At 39.3% G+C, this 25,038-nt stretch overlaps 1 protein-coding gene across 1 annotated transcript in view; it reads left to right on the forward strand.

Moving 5' to 3' along the window:
• Window positions 1–24,411, forward strand: part of LOC141433359 (uncharacterized) — a 42,442-nt gene extending 18,031 nt beyond the window's left edge. The window contains exons 24-67 of the mRNA XM_074095357.1: window positions 653–970; window positions 1,061–1,234; window positions 1,325–1,459; window positions 1,535–1,852; window positions 1,943–2,116; window positions 2,207–2,341; window positions 2,417–2,734; window positions 2,825–2,998; window positions 3,089–3,223; window positions 3,299–3,616; window positions 3,707–3,880; window positions 3,971–4,105; window positions 4,181–4,498; window positions 4,589–4,762; window positions 4,853–4,987; window positions 5,063–5,380; window positions 5,471–5,644; window positions 5,735–5,869; window positions 5,945–6,262; window positions 6,353–6,526; window positions 6,617–6,751; window positions 6,827–7,144; window positions 7,235–7,408; window positions 7,499–7,633; window positions 7,709–8,026; window positions 8,117–8,290; window positions 8,381–8,515; window positions 8,591–8,908; window positions 8,999–9,172; window positions 9,263–9,397; window positions 9,473–9,790; window positions 9,881–10,054; window positions 10,145–10,279; window positions 10,355–10,669; window positions 10,759–10,932; window positions 11,433–11,558; window positions 11,963–12,118; window positions 17,244–17,387; window positions 20,686–20,816; window positions 21,106–21,663; window positions 21,926–22,120; window positions 23,228–23,493; window positions 23,570–23,755; window positions 23,839–24,411. Coding sequence (XP_073951458.1) covers window positions 653–970; window positions 1,061–1,234; window positions 1,325–1,459; window positions 1,535–1,852; window positions 1,943–2,116; window positions 2,207–2,341; window positions 2,417–2,734; window positions 2,825–2,998; window positions 3,089–3,223; window positions 3,299–3,616; window positions 3,707–3,880; window positions 3,971–4,105; window positions 4,181–4,498; window positions 4,589–4,762; window positions 4,853–4,987; window positions 5,063–5,380; window positions 5,471–5,644; window positions 5,735–5,869; window positions 5,945–6,262; window positions 6,353–6,526; window positions 6,617–6,751; window positions 6,827–7,144; window positions 7,235–7,408; window positions 7,499–7,633; window positions 7,709–8,026; window positions 8,117–8,290; window positions 8,381–8,515; window positions 8,591–8,908; window positions 8,999–9,172; window positions 9,263–9,397; window positions 9,473–9,790; window positions 9,881–10,054; window positions 10,145–10,279; window positions 10,355–10,669; window positions 10,759–10,932; window positions 11,433–11,558; window positions 11,963–12,118; window positions 17,244–17,387; window positions 20,686–20,816; window positions 21,106–21,663; window positions 21,926–22,120; window positions 23,228–23,493; window positions 23,570–23,755; window positions 23,839–24,295 — 9,605 coding nt within the window. The 3' untranslated portion in view covers window positions 24,296–24,411. The remainder of the gene's footprint in view (window positions 1–652; window positions 971–1,060; window positions 1,235–1,324; window positions 1,460–1,534; window positions 1,853–1,942; window positions 2,117–2,206; window positions 2,342–2,416; window positions 2,735–2,824; window positions 2,999–3,088; window positions 3,224–3,298; window positions 3,617–3,706; window positions 3,881–3,970; window positions 4,106–4,180; window positions 4,499–4,588; window positions 4,763–4,852; window positions 4,988–5,062; window positions 5,381–5,470; window positions 5,645–5,734; window positions 5,870–5,944; window positions 6,263–6,352; window positions 6,527–6,616; window positions 6,752–6,826; window positions 7,145–7,234; window positions 7,409–7,498; window positions 7,634–7,708; window positions 8,027–8,116; window positions 8,291–8,380; window positions 8,516–8,590; window positions 8,909–8,998; window positions 9,173–9,262; window positions 9,398–9,472; window positions 9,791–9,880; window positions 10,055–10,144; window positions 10,280–10,354; window positions 10,670–10,758; window positions 10,933–11,432; window positions 11,559–11,962; window positions 12,119–17,243; window positions 17,388–20,685; window positions 20,817–21,105; window positions 21,664–21,925; window positions 22,121–23,227; window positions 23,494–23,569; window positions 23,756–23,838) is intronic.
• Window positions 24,412–25,038: the final 627 nt, after the last annotated feature.

Here is a 25,038-nt window from a genome sequence, read left to right on the forward strand (position 1 = left end):
TTTGGAATACTTATGTAAATTGCGTGACAATATAATAATCTAGTAAAGAAATCCAAGTAGTCCAGGATCGTCTACGCAGGACGGAACTCTTCAACGGTTATATAGCATTCATTTAAAATTTGGTATGCAAATGTAGTTTGGGTGACAATGCAAGTACCGTCACCAAAAATTACAGTCAGTAAAAAAAGCTTGTATTAAAAATTAAATTATTATGGTTAGGTTATTTTTTGTTACTATTTATTTATTTATCGTATGGCTTACAAATTACATTCAAATCATAACTTAAATTAACACTTCCTATGGTATTCTGCTAATTCGCTCGTGAGGGTTTTGAAGTCTATTTTTTGTTGTTATATTGACACAAAGCTTGGCAATCACGAGTAGTTTAACAGACAATATTAGGACCCGAGACCAAATATTTTTATTATTCATACAAATGACAGCCTCGACCGGGGATCGAACCCGGGCCCTCCCGCTTCATAATCAGAGCTATAAAAAACCGAATTGGGCTTATAAAAATTATCTTAGGGTGTATTTTCAACAAGATATTTCTTTTCTATGGTCAGATAATGACACAGTAGGTAGTTGACATTAAAGCGTCTTTCTTAATTTTTTTACAGCCATAATTATTTATACAGTAAAACGATTTCAGATTTGTCAAACTATTTTAACATCGTGCAACAAGGTTCATCAGTTAGTATCGTACTGCAAGCCGCTATTCCTGAGCAATCCATACCCGCAAACCGCATAGTGCTGCTCGAACTACGAGCGACAAGTCCGGGTGCAATACCAGCGGTTACGGCTGTAGTGTTTGAAGTCGTACGAGAAGACGATGTCGCCCTAGAGGAACTCGTTTTCAGCGCGCCCTACTACACTGGGCAGTTCAGCGAAGCAGGCGGTCTCGTGTTTGAAACCGCAATCTCGCTCGACGAAGGCTACGATCAAAACGTTCAGTTTGTTTTAGACGGAGGTACGTGTAATTTATGAGGGCTGTATATATTAATAATTTTTCAAATGACAAAACTTAATTTGTTTTCACTGTAATGTGGCATTTCCACAGAACACGCACAATGGTTCACGCTCGTGGTTCAAGGCAACTCGGTCACGCTCACAACATCGGGCGCTATACCGCCAGCCGTCATAGCAAACAATCAGCAATTAGTTTTCGTGATCACTGCAGATAAACCAAACAGCAACACCGCGAGAGCTACAATAATAATCTCACTGGTCGATGGTAAGATTAAAAGTTTCAAATGAAGTCATTTTGACATTCTCAACCATTTTGGAAAAACGATCACCGTAACAAAGTAATCCCGTTTTACAGATTTAACTGACGCTGCGGTACTTAGCTTTGAACGAGCAAGCTACCTCGGCATAATCGAAAATAACGCTGCAACTATAGAACCAATCGTCTTGAATGAGGGATACACAACTGCTGTTATATTTACATTACACGGAGGTATGAAAATATCTTATTGTGCCTTAGCGCTTTATTTTCAACCGAGCGGCTTTAAACTCGAGGAAACAATTTCAGATCTGTCAAACTACTTCAACATCGTGCAACAAGGATCATCAGTTAGTATCGTACTGCAAGCCGCTATTCCTGAGCAATCCATACCCGCAAACCGCATAGTGCTGCTCGAACTACGAGCGACAAGTCCGGGTGCGATACCAGCGGTTACGGCTGTAGTGTTTGAAGTCGTACGAGAAGACGATGTCGCCCTAGAGGAACTCGTTTTCAGCGCGCCCTACTACACTGGGCAGTTCAGCGAAGCAGGCGGTCTCGTGTTTGAAACCGCAATCTCGCTCGACGAAGGCTACGATCAAAACGTTCAGTTTGCTTTAGACGGAGGTACGTGTAATTTATGAGGGCTGTATGTAGTAATAATTTTTCAAATGAAAAAACTTAATTTGTTTTCACTGTAATGTGGCATTTCTACAGAACACGCACAATGGTTCACGCTCGTGGTTCAAGGCAACTCGGTCACGCTCACAACATCGGGCGCTATACCGCCAGCTGTCATAGCAAACAATCAGCAATTAGTTTTCGTGATCACTGCAGATAAACCAAACAGCAACACCGCGAGGGCTACAATAGTAATCTCACTGGTCGATGGTAAGATTAAAAGTTTCAAATGAAGTAACTTTGACATTCTCAACCATTTTGGAAAAACGAGCACCGTAACAAAGTAAACCCGTTTTACAGATTTAACTGACGCTGCGGTACTTGGCTTTGAACGAGCAAGCTACCTCGGCATAATCGAAAATAATGCTGCAACTATAGAACCAATCGTCTTGAATGAGGGATACACAACTGCTGTTATATTTACATTACACGGAGGTATGAAAATATCTTATTGTGCCTTAGCGCTTTATTTTCAACCGAGCGGCTTTAAACTCGAGGAAACAATTTCAGATCTGTCAAACTACTTCAACATCGTGCAACAAGGATCATCAGTTAGTATCGTACTGCAAGCCGCTATTCCTGAGCAATCCATACCCGCAAACCGCATAGTGCTGCTCGAACTACGAGCGACAAGTCCGGGTGCGATACCAGCGGTTACGGCTGTAGTGTTTGAAGTCGTACGAGAAGACGATGTCGCCCTAGAGGAACTCGTTTTCAGCGCGCCCTACTACACTGGGCAGTTCAGCGAAGCAGGCGGTCTCGTGTTTGAAACCGCAATCTCGCTCGACGAAGGCTACGATCAAAACGTTCAGTTTGCTTTAGACGGAGGTACGTGTAATTTATGAGGGCTGTATGTAGTAATAATTTTTCAAATGAAAAAACTTAATTTGTTTTCACTGTAATGTGGCATTTCTACAGAACACGCACAATGGTTCACGCTCGTGGTTCAAGGCAACTCGGTCACGCTCACAACATCGGGCGCTATACCGCCAGCTGTCATAGCAAACAATCAGCAATTAGTTTTCGTGATCACTGCAGAGAAACCAAACAGCAACACCGCGAGGGCTACAATAGTAATCTCACTGGTCGATGGTAAGATTAAAAGTTTCAAATGAAGTCACTTTAACATTCTCAACCATTTTGGGAAAACGAGCACCGTAACAAAGTAAACCCGTTTTACAGATTTAACTGACGCTGCGGTACTTGGCTTTGAACGAGCAAGCTACCTCGGCATAATCGAAAATAATGCTGCAACTATAGAACCAATCGTCTTGAATGAGGGATACACAACTGCAGTTATATTTACATTACACGGAGGTATGAAAATATCTTATTGTGCCTTAGCGCTTTATTTTCAACCGAGCGGCTTTAAACTCGAGGAAACAATTTCAGATCTGTCAAACTACTTCAACATCGTGCAACAAGGATCATCAGTTAGTATCGTACTGCAAGCCGCTATTCCTGAGCAATCCATACCCGCAAACCGCATAGTGCTGCTCGAACTACGAGCGACAAGTCCGGGTGCGATACCAGCGGTTACGGCTGTAGTGTTTGAAGTCGTACGAGAAGACGATGTCGCCCTAGAGGAACTCGTTTTCAGCGCGCCCTACTACACCGGGCAGTTCAGCGAAGCAGGCGGTCTCGTGTTTGAAACCGCAATCTCGCTCGACGAAGGCTACGATCAAAACGTTCAGTTTGCTTTAGACGGAGGTACGTGTAATTTATGAGGGCTGTATGTAGTAATAATTTTTCAAATGAAAAAACTTAATTTGTTTTCACTGTAATGTGGCATTTCTACAGAACACGCACAATGGTTCACGCTCGTGGTTCAAGGCAACTCGGTCACGCTCACAACATCGGGCGCTATACCGCCAGCTGTCATAGCAAACAATCAGCAATTAGTTTTCGTGATCACTGCAGATAAACCAAACAGCAACACCGCGAGGGCTACAATAGTAATCTCACTGGTCGATGGTAAGATTAAAAGTTTCAAATGAAGTCACTTTGACATTCTCAACCATTTTGGAAAAACGAGCACCGTAACAAAGTAAACCCGTTTTACAGATTTAACTGACGCTGCGGTACTTGGCTTTGAACGAGCAAGCTACCTCGGCATAATCGAAAATAATGCTGCAACTATAGAACCAATCGTCTTGAATGAGGGATACACAACTGCAGTTATATTTACATTACACGGAGGTATGAAAATATCTTATTGTGCCTTAGCGCTTTATTTTCAACCGAGCGGCTTTAAACTCGAGGAAACAATTTCAGATCTGTCAAACTACTTCAACATCGTGCAACAAGGATCATCAGTTAGTATCGTACTGCAAGCCGCTATTCCTGAGCAATCCATACCCGCAAACCGCATAGTGCTGCTCGAACTACGAGCGACAAGTCCGGGTGCAATACCAGCGGTTACGGCTGTAGTGTTTGAAGTCGTACGAGAAGACGATGTCGCCCTAGAGGAACTCGTTTTCAGCGCGCCCTACTACACCGGGCAGTTCAGCGAAGCAGGTGGTCTCGTGTTTGAAACCGCAATCTCGCTCGACGAAGGCTACGATCAAAACGTTCAGTTTGCTTTAGACGGAGGTACGTGTAATTTATGAGGGCTGTATGTAGTAATAATTTTTCAAATGACAAAACTTAATTTGTTTTCACTGTAATGTGGCATTTCTACAGAACACGCACAATGGTTCACGCTCGTGGTTCAAGGCAACACGGTCACGCTCACAACATCGGGCGCTATACCGCCAGCCGTCATAGCAAACAATCAGCAATTAGTTTTCGTGATCACTGCAGAGAAACCAAACAGCAACACCGCGAGGGCTACAATAGTAATCTCACTGGTCGATGGTAAGATTAAAAGTTTCAAATGAAGTAACTTTGACATTCTCAACCATTTTGGAAAAACGAGCACCGTAACAAAGTAAACCCGTTTTACAGATTTAACTGACGCTGCGGTACTTGGCTTTGAACGAGCAAGCTACCTCGGCATAATCGAAAATAACGCTGCAACTATAGAACCAATCGTCTTGAATGAGGGATACACAACTGCAGTTATATTTACATTACACGGAGGTATGAAAATATCTTATTGTGCCTTAGCGCTTTATTTTCAACCGAGCGGCTTTAAACACAATGAAACAATTTCAGATCTGTCAAACTACTTCAACATCGTGCAACAAGGACCATCAGTTAGTATCGTACTGCAAGCCGCTATTCCTGAGCAATCCATACCCGCAAACCGCATAGTGCTGCTCGAACTACGAGCGACAAGTCCGGGTGCAATACCAGCGGTTACGGCTGTAGTGTTTGAAGTCGTACGAGAAGACGATGTCGCCCTAGAGGAACTCGTTTTCAGCGCGCCCTACTACACCGGGCAGTTCAGCGAAGCAGGTGGTCTCGTGTTTGAAACCGCAATCTCGCTCGACGAAGGCTACGATCAAAACGTTCAGTTTGCTTTAGACGGAGGTACGTGTAATTTATGAGGGCTGTATGTAGTAATAATTTTTCAAATGACAAAACTTAATTTGTTTTCACTGTAATGTGGCATTTCCACAGAACACGCACAATGGTTCACGCTCGTGGTTCAAGGCAACTCGGTCACGCTCACAACATCGGGCGCTATACCGCCAGCCGTCATAGCAAACAATCAGCAATTAGTTTTCGTGATCACTGCAGAGAAACCAAACAGCAACACCGCGAGGGCTACAATAGTAATCTCACTGGTCGATGGTAAGATTAAAAGTTTCAAATGAAGTAACTTTGACATTCTCAACCATTTTGGAAAAACGAGCACCGTAACAAAGTAAACCCGTTTTACAGATTTAACTGACGCTGCGGTACTTGGCTTTGAACGAGCAAGCTACCTCGGCATAATCGAAAATAATGCTGCAACTATAGAACCAATCGTCTTGAATGAGGGATACACAACTGCAGTTATATTTACATTACACGGAGGTATGAAAATATCTTATTGTGCCTTAGCGCTTTATTTTCAACCGAGCGGCTTTAAACTCGAGGAAACAATTTCAGATCTGTCAAACTACTTCAACATCGTGCAACAAGGATCATCAGTTAGTATCGTACTGCAAGCCGCTATTCCTGAGCAATCCATACCCGCAAACCGCATAGTGCTGCTCGAACTACGAGCGACAAGTCCGGGTGCAATACCAGCGGTTACGGCTGTAGTGTTTGAAGTCGTACGAGAAGACGATGTCGCCCTAGAGGAACTCGTTTTCAGCGCGCCCTACTACACCGGGCAGTTCAGCGAAGCAGGCGGTCTCGTGTTTGAAACCGCAATCTCGCTCGACGAAGGCTACGATCAAAACGTTCAGTTTGCTTTAGACGGAGGTACGTGTAATTTATGAGGGCTGTATGTAGTAATAATTTTTCAAATGACAAAACTTAATTTGTTTTCACTGTTATGTGGCATTTCCACAGAACACGCACAATGGTTCACGCTCGTGGTTCAAGGCAACTCGGTCACGCTCACAACATCGGGCGCTATACCGCCAGCCGTCATAGCAAACAATCAGCAATTAGTTTTCGTGATCACTGCAGAGAAACCAAACAGCAACACCGCGAGGGCTACAATAGTAATCTCACTGGTCGATGGTAAGATTAAAAGTTTCAAATGAAGTAACTTTGACATTCTCAACCATTTTGGAAAAACGAGCACCGTAACAAAGTAAACCCGTTTTACAGATTTAACTGACGCTGCGGTACTTGGCTTTGAACGAGCAAGCTACCTCGGCATAATCGAAAATAATGCTGCAACTATAGAACCAATCGTCTTGAATGAGGGATACACAACTGCAGTTATATTTACATTACACGGAGGTATGAAAATATCTTATTGTGCCTTAGCGCTTTATTTTCAACCGAGCGGCTTTAAACTCGAGGAAACAATTTCAGATCTGTCAAACTACTTCAACATCGTGCAACAAGGATCATCAGTTAGTATCGTACTGCAAGCCGCTATTCCTGAGCAATCCATACCCGCAAACCGCATAGTGCTGCTCGAACTACGAGCGACAAGTCCGGGTGCAATACCAGCGGTTACGGCTGTAGTGTTTGAAGTCGTACGAGAAGACGATGTCGCCCTAGAGGAACTCGTTTTCAGCGCGCCCTACTACACTGGGCAGTTCAGCGAAGCAGGCGGTCTCGTGTTTGAAACCGCAATCTCGCTCGACGAAGGCTACGATCAAAACGTTCAGTTTGGTTTAGACGGAGGTACGTGTAATTTATGAGCGCTGTATGTAGTAATAATTTTTCAAATGACAAAACTTCATTTGTTTTCACTGTAATGTGGCATTTCCACAGAACACGCACAATGGTTCACGCTCGTGGTTCAAGGCAACTCGGTGACGCTCACAACATCGGGCGCTATACCGCCAGCCGTCATAGCAAACAATCAGCAATTAGTTTTCGTGATCACTGCAGAGAAACCAAACAGCAACACCGCGAGGGCTACAATAGTAATCTCACTGGTCGATGGTAAGGTTAAAAGTTTCAAATGAAGTCACTTTAACATTCTCAACCATTTTGGAAAAACGAGCACCGTAACAAAGTAAACCCGTTTTACAGATTTAACTGACGCTGCGGTACTTGGCTTTGAACGAGCAAGCTACCTCGGCATAATCGAAAATAATGCTGCAACTATAGAACCAATCGTCTTGAATGAGGGATACACAACTGCAGTTATATTTACATTACACGGAGGTATGAAAATATCTTATTGTGCCTTAGCGCTTTATTTTCAACCGAGCGGCTTTAAACACAATGAAACAATTTCAGATCTGTCAAACTACTTCAACATCGTGCAACAAGGATCATCAGTTAGTATCGTACTGCAAGCCGCTATTCCTGAGCAATCCATACCCGCAAACCGCATAGTGCTGCTCGAACTACGAGCGACAAGTCCGGGTGCAATACCAGCGGTTACGGCTGTAGTGTTTGAAGTCGTACGAGAAGACGATGTCGCCCTAGAGGAACTCGTTTTCAGCGCGCCCTACTACACTGGGCAGTTCAGCGAAGCAGGCGGTCTCGTGTTTGAAACCGCAATCTCGCTCGACGAAGGCTACGATCAAAACGTTCAGTTTGGTTTAGACGGAGGTACGTGTAATTTATGAGCGCTGTATGTAGTAATAATTTTTCAAATGACAAAACTTCATTTGTTTTCACTGTAATGTGGCATTTCCACAGAACACGCACAATGGTTCACGCTCGTGGTTCAAGGCAACTCGGTCACGCTCACAACATCGGGCGCTATACCGCCAGCCGTCATAGCAAACAATCAGCAATTAGTTTTCGTGATCACTGCAGATAAACCAAACAGCAACACCGCGAGGGCTACAATAGTAATCTCACTGGTCGATGGTAAGATTAAAAGTTTCAAATGAAGTCACTTTGACATTCTCAACCATTTTGGAAAAACGAGCACCGTAACAAAGTTAACCCGTTTTACAGATTTATCTGACGCTGCGGTACTTGGCTTTGAACGAGCAAGCTACCTCGGCATAATCGAAAATAATGCTGCAACTATAGAACCAATCGTCTTGAATGAGGGATACACAACTGCAGTTATATTTACATTACACGGAGGTATGAAAATATCTTATTGTGCTTTAGCGCTTTATTTTCAACCGAGCGGCTTTAAACTCGAGGAAACAATTTCAGATCTGTCAAACTACTTCAACATCGTGCAACAAGGATCATCAGTTAGTATCGTACTGCAAGCCGCTATTCCTGAGCAATCCATACCCGCAAACCGCATAGTGCTGCTCGAACTACGAGCGACAAGTCTGGGTGCAATACCAGCGGTTACGGCTGTTGTGTTTGAAGTCGTACGAGAAGACGATGTCGCCCCAGAGGAACTCGTTTTCAGCGCGCCCTTCTACACTGGGCAGTTCAGCGAAGCAGGCGGTCTCGTGTTTGAAACCGCAATCTCGCTCGACGAAGGCTACGATCAAAACGTTCAGTTTGCTTTAGACGGAGGTACGTGTAATTTATGAGGGCTGTATGTAGTTATAATTTTTCAAATGACAAAATTTAATTTGTTTTCACTGTAATGTGGCATTTCCACAGAACACGCACAATGGTTCACGCTCGTGGTTCAAGGCAACTCGGTCACGCTCACAACATCGGGCGCTATACCGCCAGCCGTCATAGCAAACAATCAGCAATTAGTTTTCGTGATCACTGCAGAGAAACCAAACAGCAACACCGCGAGGGCTACAATAATAATCTCACTGGTCGATGGTAAGATTAAAAGTTTCAAATGAAGTCACTTTGACATTCTCAACCATTTTGGAAAAACGAGCACCGTAACAAAGTTAACCCGTTTTACAGATTTATCTGACGCTGCGGTACTTGGCTTTGAACGAGCAAGCTACCTCGGCATAATCGAAAATAATGCTGCAACTATAGAACCAATCGTCTTGAATGAGGGATACACAACTGCAGTTATATTTACATTACACGGAGGTATGAAAATATCTTATTGTGCCTTTGCTTTTTATTTTCAACCGAGCGGCTTTAAACACAGTGAAACAATTTCAGATCTGTCAAACTACTTCAACATCGTGCAACAAGGATCATCAGTTAGTATCGTACTGCAAGCCGCTATTCCCGAACAATCCATACCCGCAAACCGCATAGTGCTGCTCGAACTACGAGCGACAAGTCCGGGTGCAATACCAGCGGTTACGGCTGTAGTGTTTGAAGTCGTACGAGACGACGATGTCGCCCTAGAGGAACTCGTTTTCAGCGCGCCCTACTACACCGGGCAGTTCAGCGAAGCAGGCGGTCTCGTGTTTGAAACCGCAATCTCGCTCGACGAAGGCTACGATCAAAACGTTCAGTTTGCTTTAGACGGAGGTACGTGTAATTTATGAGGGCTGTATATAGTAATAATTTTTCAAATGACAAAACTTAATTTGTTTTCACTGTAATGTGGCATTTCCACAGAACACGCACAATGGTTCACGCTCGTGGTTCAAGGCAACTCGGTCACGCTCACAACATCGGGCGCTATACCGCCAGCCGTCATAGCAAACAATCAGCAATTAGTTTTCGTGATCACTGCAGATAAACCAAACAGCAACACCGCGAGGGCTACAATAGTAATCTCACTGGTCGATGGTAAGGTTAAAAGTTTCAAATGAAGTCACTTTAACATTCTCAACCATTTTGGAAAAACGAGCACCGTATTAAAGTTAACCCGTTTTACAGATTTAACTGACGCTGCGGTACTTGGCTTTGAACGAGCAAGCTACCTCGGCATAATCGAAAATAATGCTGCAACTATAGAACCAATCGTCTTGAATGAGGGATACACAACTGCAGTTATATTTACATTACACGGAGGTATGAAAATATCTTATTGTGCCTTAGCGCTTTATTTTCAACCGAGCGGCTTTAAACACAGTGAAACAATTTCAGATCTGTCAAACTACTTCAACATCGTGCAACAAGGATCATCAGTTAGTATCGTACTGCAAGCCGCTATTCCTGAGCAATCCATACCTGCAAACCGCATAGTGCTGCTCGAACTACGAGCGACAAGTCCGGGTACGATACCAGCGGTTACGGCTGTAGTGTTTGAAGTCGTACGAGAAGATGTCGCCCTAGAGGAACTCGTTTTCAGCGCGCCCTACTACACTGGGCAGTTCAGCGAAGCAGGCGGTCTCGTGTTTGAAACCGCAATCTCGCTCGACGAAGGCTACGATCAAAACGTTCAGTTTGCTTTAGACGGAGGTACGTGTACTTTATGAGAGCTGTATGTAGTAATAACTTTTCAAATGACAAAACTTATTTGTTTTCACTGTAATGTGGCATTTCCACAGAACACGCACAATGGTTCACGCTCGTGGTTCAAGGCAACTTGGTCACGCTCACAACATCGGGCGCTATACCGCCAGCCGTCATAGCAAACAATCAGCAATTAGTTTTCGTGATCACTGCAGAGAAACCAAACAGCAACACCGCGAGGGCCACAATCGTTATTTCGTTGATCAACGGTAAGATAAACCCCTTTGTTGTTGTTGATTTCTTTGTTGGGTTCTTTTGCTTAGGATTACGATCATTTAATTATTTTATTTTTTAGCATGTTAGTAACTGTGAACATTTCCTGTCAATGGCAGATCTGTTATCAATTGTGAATGTGAAGTTTAATTTAGTGTATTTCCTTTGAAACACTTCAATCACAATTTCCTTTTCACGCTTTCCTTTATCTACTTATATTTAAACATTTTATCTTATATGTCGTTTTATTATTATCTTATCTGAATACTTATTTAAATATTGGAATGTGTCATCTTGCAAACTGATATTGAATCTGTCAGTGTTTAGCTTACATTGTTTGAAAAACGTCTTCGTGTCTTTATTTTCAGTTTTTTTTAATTATTTTTAGTTTATATAGCATAGTATTGTGGTTTTCGTTCTTAACATAGGTTTAGTTTTAAAGTAGGTATGCTGCCCTAACAAAGATGTTTATTTTAATTATTGTTTAATTTCTCAGGATTAGAAACGGAGACGGAGTCGTTTGGGCAGGTGCTGTATGAAGGAACGATCAACGTTAACGTCGTTCAGCATGAGTCCATTACTGTCACTGGATATACGGGCAGTACTGTTGAAATATTGGGAGGTAATAAATAAGTATTTTCTGTGTCACACATAACGTATAACTACGTCTTTACTTATTTTTTTTTTAAATCTGTACAATATTAACTTTTTACTCACATCTTGTTGTAGTCGTTTTTGTAAATATTGATTATGTAGTGCAATTAATTAGTTATTAAAATTATAATTATAATGTTGCTCGCATACGAAGAACGACAATTATTTGAAATTATATTAATGTAAGTACTTATAATAAAATAAAGTGGGAAATATGGTGACAATTCAGTTTGTAGTCGTCACTGAGAGTTCATCATTCAGTAGATAGATACACAAGGAAATTAAAATAAGTAAGTCTGAAAATATAGGGCTAATTATAATTGCGTAATATTAAGTACTTAGTATTTAACTACAAATGTTTTGTTTCTCCAGATTACAGGCACTTGTTTGCAGCCTCCCTGACAGAAGGGGCGGTCGTAGTGGCAGCGGTAGGCAACCTGGCGCTACCCGACGATGTCAGCCACGTGCCTTTGGAGTTGCGCGCTGGCGCAGCCAGTGCCGTGCTCCTGCTAAATGTTCTGCAATCAGGTAAGAACAAGACAAAAACATAGATAATCTCGTAAGATCTTGTGTACTTTATGAAGTACAAATCAATTGTTAGAACAACTGCTTAATGGACTACGTGGAGTACAAGTTTTTTAAGGACATGAGGAGTTTAAATTTATACAAGTAATGTCCAAAATCACGAATTCTTGGCTCGTTCAGTAGAACTATGTATGCTAAAAAAAGTATTAGTAGCTAATAGGGAATATTACGCAAAGCTCTGCGTAAGGGGTGACACTAGCACAAACCGTAAACAAACTGACATGACAACGTCAGTTACTTTATCTTTATAGTTCTTCTTCTCTTTTAAAATATGGCTTTTCTGTCCTAATTAATAGGACAATTTCGCCAGTGTCAAGGTAAACTCTCTTTGAGAGGGACGTTGTACGGTGATTGTAGTTTTTGCAACTTGATAGTAAAATTCCAGAAACCACGTGGAGACCACTTGCGCATTAAAAATGTTAGACACGAGAGCAATATAAAATTTTGGGATCACTGTTCACTGTTAAGGTTAATCGCCGCATTAAACACTATCAAAATTATACTTCAACTAGCCAAAGAAACGGAAATAGCAAAATTAGATATTGTCTACATCCGCCATCTTCGAATGCTACAAATCGAATCGACTTGACTTCTGATCTGAAGTCTTTATAGTTTATCGCCGTGACGGATTGTGACATATTTATTTAACAAAATTATTATTGTATTCATTAGATATAGGACTTTTACTAGTAACCCTTAGTCTATACCTAAGAATGAATGAATGTCTCCACTAACAAAACTGTGGATTTAATTTGCAATTAATCATTATTATTATTAATAATAAAATAACATGATATTTTGATCATCTTCGCGCTGTCATCGTTCATCCACCAGTGCCTTTCATATTTCGTTCTTTAGATTTTTTTACCGTACAACGGCAAAACCTACTACAGTCTGTTTAATATAAGAATGGACAGATGGAAAATAGGCTCTTTTATAGTGCACGCTTTAGGAAATCATTTAATAAGTTGCATTTCTTTAGTATACTATATAGGTCTAAACTAAATTCTAATTGAAATATCGAAGACGTCAATATTAGTTTCAATTATTCATTAACTAACTGTTGCCCGCGACTCCGTTCGCGTAGAATTCGTTTATTGCTATCCCGCGGGAACTATGCAATTTTCCGGGATAAAACTATTCTATGTGCTTCCCCGGGATTTCTACTTTCTGTATACCAAATTTCACAAAAAACATACCGACTTACAAACTTTCACAATTATAATTAATATTAGTTGCAGGTGGTAGGACCTTGTGCAAGGTCCGCCCGGATTGCTACCACCATCTTGCTTGCTAATCCTGCCGTGAAGCAGCAGTGCTGTGTTAATGGGCGGTGGTGATCTCTTAACATCAGGAGACCTACTTGCTCGTTTGCCATCCAGTCAAATAAAAAAAAATTAAGTGCGATTTTTCATATCATCATTTAAAAAAAAAACTTTTTCTATTTTGTTAAAAATAGAAACGTCTTCCTATAAAATATCTAAAAAGGCAGAGGTATAGAACATTCTGCAAGAAACGGAATGTTTATAAGTAATATTGTTAACCCAAAATATAATCTGTACAGTTTTTGATAGCCAGTTTGGATCTAAATTTCATCATATACGAATAGTTCACTTTTCACAACTAAAGCACTGCACCAAATTCAATGCAATTTGGAATGGAAAAAAGCTTGAAATTCATAGCAGTAACTACGAGTAGAATATTTTTAAACAGAGAATGAGAGCGGATGAGTCCTCGAAACCCAGTTATTAAACTAGGTATGTATAAAATTTGTATTGTAACAAAATTATGATTTCGTCGTATTACTTGTTTTATTCATCATCATCATCATTATTACGACTTCACAAAAAATGTTTAGTGACCTTCTAGAGTCCAATGTTATCTTAATGGACTATTCGCCATGTATTGGCTCGAAAAAATTAGTCGTAATAAAAAAAACCTTTGTTCAATGACTAGATAATGTTATTTCAAAGATGTGTGCAACATTTTAACAAAATCGCTTCCTAACTTTTCTAGAAATCGTGTCCACCGACTTAAAAATTGAGTTTTGAGATAAACGCGTTTAAGAGACGAAGCACTGCACTGACGTGGCCTGATGGACGGAACTTCCGAAGGGTCTCTTAGAATTTTACTCGGATCGATTTGAAACTTTAGGAGAATATTTTAAACATATTGGTTGTACTATTTAATAAGACAAAAAAACGATTTTTTGAAATTTACAAACCCACCTAACCCCTTAATCCTCCAAATGTCTTCGCATTGTCTTCTGTTCAGTGCAGCAGAGTTAGTACAAAAATAACACTTTTTTATGTTCTTAGCTTTTAGCCTGAATGCTTTCCATTTAGGTACTTAAGCACGGCCCTCCTAAGTCTTCTAAGTCGCCAAATGAACATATTTTTTTTGATCTCCGAAATTTTTCGTTGTAACCTAATACGAATTCATTCAAGCCTGTTGCGGATATTGTTTTGTTTTTTTTTTAATTAATTGTCACTTGTTTGAATATTGTTCCCAAGACTTAACAATAAACGAGAGTACTTCAATATAATAAGTTAGGTACCTACAACGGTGGGTCTTTCCACTAATAAACAATATAATCTCGTTATCGAGACGTTTAAGTGGCATTGTAAGTACGAGTAATTAGGTACATGTTGTTATGATCAATCGTATTCCGACAGGTTTTTGTTTTCAGTCTACAATTAATTCTGTAGTGATTTAGAACTTAATTGCACTTGACTATCCACATCGATATTAACAGGAAACAAGTAAAACCTATTATAATGATAATTGATAATGAATAAATTATTGATGTGCTCTATCACTAATAAATCTCGTGATTAAATATTTCTTAGTGTGGTAACTGTAGCTCCGACAAAGACTAACCCCCTTATTCATAAAACTTAACAAGCCTATGTTAACTAACAAATGCTTTGTCCCTTTCTAACAAATACAAATGTCGAAGTGACAGATAAGGACAAACGAATTTTAGCGGCATTTTAACTAAAATAGGTTTGATTGTCGTTTATGAATAAGGAGGTAAGAACACGTTCGTGTTACGTTACGCACACATACTCAAATAAACGTGTTATTCAGAAGCTTTTACAACTACATACATAAAATATTCGAGGGGTCCGCCTTCGTTAGTGAACAGATCTGTAGCTGCTATTTATCGCGAGTTTGCACCTAATGGAATATTTAATAAGAGTACGTTTAAGGTACAAAACCGATGACAATGAACAACAGTCTGATTTAGTTTAAAAGTTATTAGCATAGCTGAATATTTTACTGACCTAAACTATTAACCGCTGAGCAAAGTTAGTACTTTTTTAAGTACTTATTCGAATTAATATGCTGAAGAATTTATATACAATTACTAGCTATTACCCGCGGCTTCGCCCGTGTGGAATTCGGTTATCGCGCGCTGTTCCCTCGGGAACTGTACATTTTTCCGGGATAAAAAGTAGCCTACCTCACTCTCTGGTCCATAAACTATCTCTATACCAAAAGTCACGTCAATCCGTCGGTCCGTTTCGACGTGAAAGACGGACAAACATACAAACACACACACTTTCGCATTTATAATATTAGTATGGATTAATAGTTACTTAGGGCTTTCTGTAATATGACATGACTGTATAGATAATGTAGGTATTTATGTAAACTCTTTATTGTACGAATAAAAGAAACAAGCACAAAGAACAAACGTTGAGATACTCAATATTAAAATAAAAAAATAATGCCTTGTATATACTATTACTGAACAATGTTATATTCATAAACACATTATGAAGTTTAGAATAATAAAAAGTGAGTAAAGCTCTCCAACCCCCGCTCTTTATGTGGAACCTAATCGTCCATTACCTTCCATTTTAGGGTATTTTGTTTCGTTACTTTTCGGAGTTGATAACGGTTTTGTGATCCATCAACGACAAGCGTTATCTTTATCCCTTTAGATTTATCGTTTTTATTTACCACATTATTATATAAAACATCATACTACGTACATGTTATCCTGTACTGGGAGTTGCTTTTAGAAATCTAAACCAAAGGATGAACACAAAAAAAATCGTAATTAGTTAGTTTCAAAAATTGGTGCAATTTTTCTTCTGCCTGTACCGCATTTTTGGCTTTTTCCTTTTCTTCCCTAGAGGCAAACCTACTAAAGCTGACACTGGGATTGGCTGTGCCATTTATCTCGCTACCTCTACTATGGCGTCCCCCGTGCTGTAGAAAGTTTATTATTTAGGGTTCCGGAGCCAAAATGGCAAAAACGGAACCCTTATAGTTTCGCCATGTCTGTCTGTCTGTCCGTCCGTCCGCGGCTTTTTCTCAGGGACTATTAATGCTAGAAAGCTGTAATTTTGTACGGATATATATGTAAACTATGCCGACAAAATAGTATAATAAAAATTTCAAAAAAAATTTTTTTTAGGTTACCTCCCATAGACGTAAAGTGGGGGTGATTTTTTTTTATCTAACCCTATAGTGTGTATTGTTGGATAGGTCATTCTAGGATTCAGTGATTTGTTTGCGAAATATTCAACTTTAAAGTGCAAATTTTCATGAAAATCGCGCGTCATCCCCCCCCACTCTCTAAAATCTAAACCGGTGGATGGAAAAATTTGAAAAATTCAGGATGGTAGTAATATCAAACGTCAAGGAAAACTATAACGGCTGAGTTTGCTTGAGAATTATTAGTAGTTTAAGAGTAAATAGCAGCCTAAGGTATATATACCTAAACTTGGAAGAATCCGTATTAAATACGAAATCTTTAGAAAAATATTACTTAATTTTTCCGTAATGGCTACGAAACCCTATTTTGGGGGTGTCCGACACGCTCTTGGCCGGTTTTTCAAAGCTAGAACACATTGATAATATCAGAAAAGTATAGCTAGAGTAAGGAATCGAACACAGTTCCTCAACATTCCGTGATGCGTGGTTTACCACATACCAACCGGGAGCGTTGGCGTGCAAGGCGAAACTTTTTAATGTGTAACAGTTTTTATTTTTTCATACATAGCAACTCTTTTGTCTTTTGTTTTTGTTTGAAAACTGAATACTTTTTTACCAGAAACTCCTGAGCTCCCGACGGTCATCTTTGGTTCGCCTTCGTACGTGTTGCGAGCAGACATGGCGCAGACAGGAGTAATTGGACGCGTCAGCGCAGCCGCCAGCAATGGAGAAAGCGTAGCCTATGCACTGGCCGTCAATGATGGTGAGCAACACTAAGGGGCTGTTTCACCTCACCACCCATTGATTAATTTTATTTGACGGATAAATGTAATGCCTTTTGCGTCTATTCGAACAAAACGAACAGTGACGGCATAACATTTTATCCGTCAAATTAATTTAATCAATGGATGGTGAAACACCCGTAAAAGTTGACTTGTTCCACGTATACAGTCAAAGAAACTATCGGGTCAACTGATGACATATTGACATTTCATACATCTGCCAAAGAAATCATGGTGAAAGTTAAATTGATTATGAAATATTTCCACCCAGGGACCAGTCTCCTTGACTATACCTATACAGTTTCATCATCATCATCATCATTGACGACCATTTTGACGACCAGATGGCCTAGTGATTAGAGAACCTGACTACGAAGCTTGAGGTCCCGGGTTCGATTCCCGTGTCGGGGCAGATATTTGTATGAAAAATACGAATGTTTGTTCTCGGGTCTTGGGTGTTTAATATGTATTTAAGTATGTATCTATCTATATAATTATATTTATCCGTTGCTTAGTACCCATAACACACTTTGCTAAGCTTACTTTGGGACTAGGTCAATTGGTGTGAATTGTCCCGTGATATTTATTTATTTATTTATTTATCATCATCATCATCCACCGGAAAACGTGCACTGTTGAACAGAGGCGCTTTATGTGATTAAGTAGCCGATTAAATTTAACTGTCGAATATACTAAAAACTTCGCTAATCCTGCCGTGAAGCAGCAGTGCTTGCACTGTTGTGTTTCGGCGTGGAGAGTAAGACAGCCGGTGAAATTACTGGCACCTGAGGTATTCCATCTTAGGCCTCTAGGTTGGCAACGCATCTGCAATACCCCTGGCGTTGCAGATGTTTATGGGCGATGGTGATCTCTTACCATCAGGAGACCCAGTTGCTCGTTTGCCATCCAGTCGAATAAAAAAAAAAAAAAAACACAACACTAGATAGATATGGATCCTGGGGAATGTTCTGCGAAAATAAACAGTACACGGATAGATTCATGCAGAATGAAAAAGTATATAAGTGGGATGCATGTGAGGTCACGCTTTAATTTGGTTTTACCAGCTATTTTTGCAGTAGGGTAGAGAGAGTTAGTTAACACTAAGACACCCACCGGCCGCCCCAGCCTAGACCGCGGCGGCTGTGCCAAAGAGGAGGGTGATCCGTAATACGTGAAACCTAGTCGTGTGACCCAGTAAGCACTAGCAAGGGATCCCCATCCCTCACCAACCTAACAATACTAGGGAAGATTGACGGTGAATGGTCGCCGCCTCTATCCCGTCCGTCTGCGACGTTATGTCTTTGCAAAATATTTTACCAGCCTGCATGGACATCTATTGGTACCAAATGTGCAATTGCCAAGTCATTGTAATTATTGTAGCTTTAAAGATATCGAATATTAATACGGTCACTATAAATGTCCATTGATTAGATAGGTATAAATATAAAAGGGTATTTGAAAACTCCTGAAATTGCCATATCCTATGTATTATTACGAAAATATATGTAGATACAGGCAATGTTCCGCGAAGAAAAAAAATCATTTGGCTGAAAATTGAATTTACCTATATTGTTTTTTTTTTCAATACTCTTTCGCATTTACTGCATACTCTTTCGGGTAAAGATATATTGAAAATCGGTCCATAATTGAGGGAGTAATCAGTGAACATACATAAACAAACAAAAAAATAGGTAAACATCAAATAATGGAAGTGGAATAGAACTTTTCCTTTTTAAAGTCAGTTAAAAATAGAACGGAATTAATAATGTTAATCAGAGATAATAATAGTTCTTATTTGTACAGTCAAGTGAAAAAATATGGACTTATCTAATCCTTTAAAATGATGTACTCTATGGTAATAAGGCGTAATAAGGCCGTAGCATATTTTTGAGTGGTTCGAATCGTTACATATTTTTGCACTTGACTGTACTACGCAACCCTAATATAAGCAATTGGCGACATGCTGGAGCAAAATAATTGGGGCCGTGTCCCTTGAAAGATTGCTGGCTAAAAATACTGAGAGTCATCAATAATTCAAGGATAAAAGGTACAACATAATATGTAGTAGAAGTCGATGTGTATTTAGTTAAGAGTTTACCGAAATGTCTCTTTATTTCATTATCTGGAAACATTTTAGGCTAAATTTGCCGATGAATAAACTTATCTCACTATGGATGTAAAAAGTTATCAGGAGACATAAATAACTTAATTGCAAGAAAGACATACCATTCGAACGATTAGCCTGTGTAGTAAAGTAATCAATGAGCTATCGAATATAAGTACCTGCTTATCCGAAAATACATAATCTAATATCCTTAGTCATTATGTATTTAGCGGATCAATTAGCTGTATCAACAGCTAGTGCAAAATGGTTATATTATAAGACCTAAGTCACAATTCGTTGTTGTCTTATGCAATAAAATTGTGCGCCTTCTTTTGAAGCATTAGCAAACACACATTGCAGACAGGTGTTACGCATAATTTAGGCGTTTGCCAGTTTAAAAAGTATTTTCTGCACTGGATTTGTGGTTATACCTTTTTTTAGAAAAATAAAATAGATTAAGACTGAAAGAAAGCAATGCGTGCTCGTTGGATACTTGATTAATAATTACATTTACCAGTTGACTGTTTTGAGAATAAAATATTTTTTTCGAGTTTTAAGTTAGAGCTAAAAATACACGGTTCTTATTACTTAAGATTATCCACTCTATTCAAAATATCCATGGAGCCTTTTAAAGAGATGAACGTCGTACATCGTCGGACAGACTAAGGGGCTTTGCGATAGCATCCCGTCTTTTGTGTTCGTGGCTCGAGAAACAGATCATGTCATTTCTTAAATAGAAAATTAAGGCGACGGGTCCAATTTCAAATATTACCATAATCTTTACAACAGATTGCGTATAAATGCGTATTTGCTAAACGTTGAAGGAGTTAATAGTTTATAGTTGATAAATTGATTAGGTACTTAAACTAAATCTCGATAATTTTACCAACTCTTTTTGAAGGTATCGTTTTGAAAAGGAAATAAGTCAACAATTGAACGCCAGGTAGATTGTAAAAAAAGCAAATCCATCGACCTTAAACTCCCACACGTATTGCTAACCGACGAGCACGAAACAAAGTTATGTATTCCAAAAAAAGGCAGGCACTTTTGCTTCATTCCCTTATCTTTGTTATTTATGAGGTAAATAAATTATTGTCATTCGTCACACTAAAATAATATCTTTGCCACGTTAAATAAATTAAGTATGCTGATTTGATATCGCATTCTTGTTTTAGTACATCTGCAAGAGCGTGTTTCGATTACTGGAGAAGGAGAGATTCACCTGTCAGCACCAACTAATACAGGCGTATACAGTTTCGAAGTTACTGCAACTTCTGTCATCACACAAGTACAAGCCACAGCCTCGGTATGAATCACTGACTTAGTCCTTCACAAATAGTTCGTACCTATATAACTCAAAACTACCTACTCATGTCTAGTCTGTTTTTAAATTTAATAACTTGTTTTCTTTAAAATATTCTAGTTTGAAAACGGAAGCTACATTTGTAAACTTCTAGCGATATAAGCTGCAAATCGATTGCAGCGTTAACTTGAATCTTGACTCATTGTTTCTCTGCAGTGTTTGAAATACCAAGATTTTGTTTGTAACTTGGCTTATTCGCTGTTTGTTAAATGTAATTTATATTTCTTAACAGGTTCAACTAACAGTAGAAGTAACCGCTACATGTGGTGATGACGACCACGCTCTGCCTCCTCTTATTATCTTAGACAGAGATGAAGAGGAGCCCCACGATAATCTGGTCGTTCTCGACAGTGCAACTCAATCAGGATGCACTTACAGACTCACCAACCGCTGGCCACCCGAACATGACTGGTTGTACGTTGATGAAAATGGACTCCACGCGAGACGAATTGACAGAGAGGACCCGCGTATAGCTTTCATGGCTTTATCCCAAATACAAGTGGAACTTGTTTTAGAGTGTCCTAGTGACACACAGACACGAGTTAAACGCTCGTTAAGCACAAGTTCCAGACATGACTTGCTAGGTCCCTACGACTACGGGAGCAATAAATGGATACTCACTGACACGATTCTATACAACTCTAGAAGGAGCTTCGTCAACTTGATAGTGAACGATATCAACGATAACTATCCCGTATTTATTGGATATGAAAATGAACCCATTGTAGTCGGCTATCCGATTCCTGAACTCGAAGAGGTTGTGCTTCCACGAGCTTTAGTCGAATTAAAAGTAAGTAATAATGTTTAGTTTCACATTATCTTTTTTATTATTCCATGTTTCAAACTACTTGCAAATAAATCTCCGCTTTGAATTTACCCTTTAAGCGCAGCTGAGAGAAAAACTAATTTCCATACCAAATGTGCGGGTACCTAATGGTTAAGCTGTTGTTGCGAATGTTCTCGCAAAAAAGTCACGCTTCTTTCCGTGACTCCAATCTCAAGTCAAGCGGTGGAATGCTCAGACGTTTTATGGGCGTATCGAATTTCCTTAGGCTACTGACGCGGATGTTGGTGAGAATGCACAACTGCAGTTCTGGAGTCCGGAGCCTGTGCTCGCCGTGGCGTCCTCGACGGGATCCGTGCACGTACGTGACGGAGCCACTCTGACTGACGAAGAAGTCTTGACCGTGTCCGTTACTGACCTCAATGGACGAGAGGATGGTCTCACTACGTCCATGGAACTTATGGTAAGATAAATATGGGAAAGTATCAAACAAATTAAAAAACTCTACTAGCTCATCACTTAAACCTATCATCATCTCCTAGTCATTCCAATTTCATGCATAATTATAATTGTGTTGAGTTTTCGTATCTCACATAAATTTGTAAATGTACTTTGATGTAGTGTCATGAATGTATATTAAACACTAATACATAATTATAATCTCTTTTAATGTGTTTCTAGGTATGGTATGGTAGTCAAATTTAAGATACAATGCTTTCCCGTCAACATTGAACAATTTAGCGAGCCAAAATAAAGTAAATTGTGTTTTAAATTTTACTTTATTCGTATTTCAAATAATTTACATTTATAAAATAAACATTTGGTGACTAATTGAACCATTGTAATTAGATTTCTGAACTACATACATTATTAGGCATATTTGAAAATAAAAAATTCCCCCACTTTTACTTTTTAGGATTCCACACCTGAAGGGTGACAAATAGAACCTTTTAATATCGTGGCTACATTGTCCATGTCCGCTGTCATAGGGCTGTATCTCTAGAACCGTAATGGATAGGGCTTAAATTTATAGGTACATAATGTGTATTTATATTGCCGCTACAACAATAAATAATAAAATTAATTATATTTAATATATGTCTTACGTTTACGTTGAAACATACAAATCTCAAACTCACAATGTCAATAACAAATAATTAAAATTGTTTAAGCGTGAGTGAAAAAATTACAACTTCGCTAGTAATTTGTTTGTCAGCGGCTGTACTTTCAACCTAAACATTTTTTCAAATGTATTGTACTTGTATTTCTACTCTTGGCTGGTTTTTTTTATTTTTTCGCCTTTCCACAGTTTTTATAAGATAATATAATGTCCCGATTCCAACTATTTTTTACTTCATAACCTCTACTGTAGTGAAATACATTCTTAATCTACTTGGAAACACAGTTTTAACCTTTCCTTTATCATTTTATATTACATAGCAAAGTATTCTTACCTTAACATCGTAGACGTTTATTTGTTTAGTCAAAACAATTTCTTATTTTCATAACAATGTATCATTAACGCTTCTCAGGGGGAAACCTATGACAATATTTGATTATTTCATTCTAGGTAAAACTAATAGATACACGTCATATCGCTGTGGTCACCGTCCGCAATGCATTCCTAGATCATGAAGACAACATTTTAAGCAATCTAACTGCTGCTGTGGGATACGAGGTCAAAGTCCTCAGCTCCGCGGTCATATCTGATGACACAGACACAAGTTCTGCGAATGCGAGAAACAAACGAGAAGTGACCAGCGAAGGGGCATCGCTGCAACTTTATGTTTATGGTTTAATTGATCGCGAACCGGTGGCAGTCGAACGGCTCAGCACGTAAGATAATTATCGATTCGATCCACTACCCAAATAAACATGGGTATCATAAACTGTATTCATTTTCTTCTTTCAGAGATATATCTGAGAATGTGGCTGCGATTGACGTTACCAGCACAATATCTCTGGAAGATCATCTAGAAGGCCGAGAGATACCCGTCAGTGCCGGACGTGATACAGGCTTATTAGTAGCAACAATAGTCCTGAGTATCCTGCTCTTCATACTAATTGTGGCTATAGCAGTGTGGTTCTTCCTAAGATGGTAAGAGTACCGTTCGTTGTGTTATTATTTGCTAGTTTTATCATAACTTAAACTAAATCACGTCTTTATATCGTTGTTATCAGGAGAAAGGCACGTAACTATGAACAATTCAGTGACGCAAATAGTTTAGCTTCGCGAAATGAGCCTTTGGAAGATCTACCTAAAGTTGAAAGTCTCAAGAAGCCGAGACTCAATCTGGAGGAGCTGAAAAGGAGTGAGCGGCGTCTTCAAGAGATGCTCGAGGCACCCATAGAAGACACCACAGTCAAACCTTCCACCTCAGACGAATTAGATCCTTCGGGGGCTTTCGATACTATTATAAATATGGCACCACCTGACATTCCCATGCCCATAGTAATACAATCCATAGACAGGCTTAAAGACAATGCTACTTCGGAAGATGAAGATGAATTCGGAGAGAGGGCAAACAAGAGCAGACGAAAATCAGTCGTAACGTTTAATGAAAACGTGGAAAAAATCATTCACGTAGAAGATATTCCCGACGACAATTCGTCTGATTTAGAAATTTTTAAATTCTAAGTTCAAGTAGGTACCTTATAAATTTTAAGTATGAGCGGTGGTAGCATTATGTAAATACGTTATTTATTATAAAATACTCCTTTTAAATTTTATTAATAAACATTGATTAAAATGTTGTTTGATCTTTTCCTTAAATTAATTCATTAGTATTCACATCTTTTGTTGGAAACCAGAGGCGTGAGTAAGTCTTAAGAGCCAATGACCTCTTTACGGCTAACAGATGTTTATCATTTTCAGTAAACCTGACTGAATAAACACTATTATTATTTTAATTGAATCTGGTACCAACTTGATAAATCGGTACTTAATTTTAACATTCAATTTTGTTAAAATATTTATTTCCATGGTCGCTGCCTGGGTTCCGCCGTAAGCCAATTAACAATTACCAAACTACCTACTTTTTATAACCCATAACAAATATTTAACGGTCGTAGGGGTGCTTATCCATCCCAGACTAATCAAAGCGGAGTGTTTCGACATCATTGTCAACACTCTCGCGATTGTGTGTACCTATATCTGCAATTAGTTTAGCAAAATGAAACTCAAAGTTAGTGCTCAAGAGTACCAAAAAGATAATGAAACTTGCAGAAGGGAACCTTAATTTTAACATCCATCTACTTCTTTGAAACGGAAACTTTCCGCTACTGCTTGCATTTTAATAAGATTAAAATAAATGTTATCGTAGTTATATCCAAATTCATTTCAATAAATTTCACGAATATGACATTTTGCCCACGCCCCGC

This window comes from Choristoneura fumiferana, chromosome 12 (assembly GCF_025370935.1).
Source record: "Choristoneura fumiferana chromosome 12, NRCan_CFum_1, whole genome shotgun sequence".
Lineage (NCBI taxonomy): Eukaryota > Metazoa > Arthropoda > Insecta > Lepidoptera > Tortricidae > Choristoneura > Choristoneura fumiferana.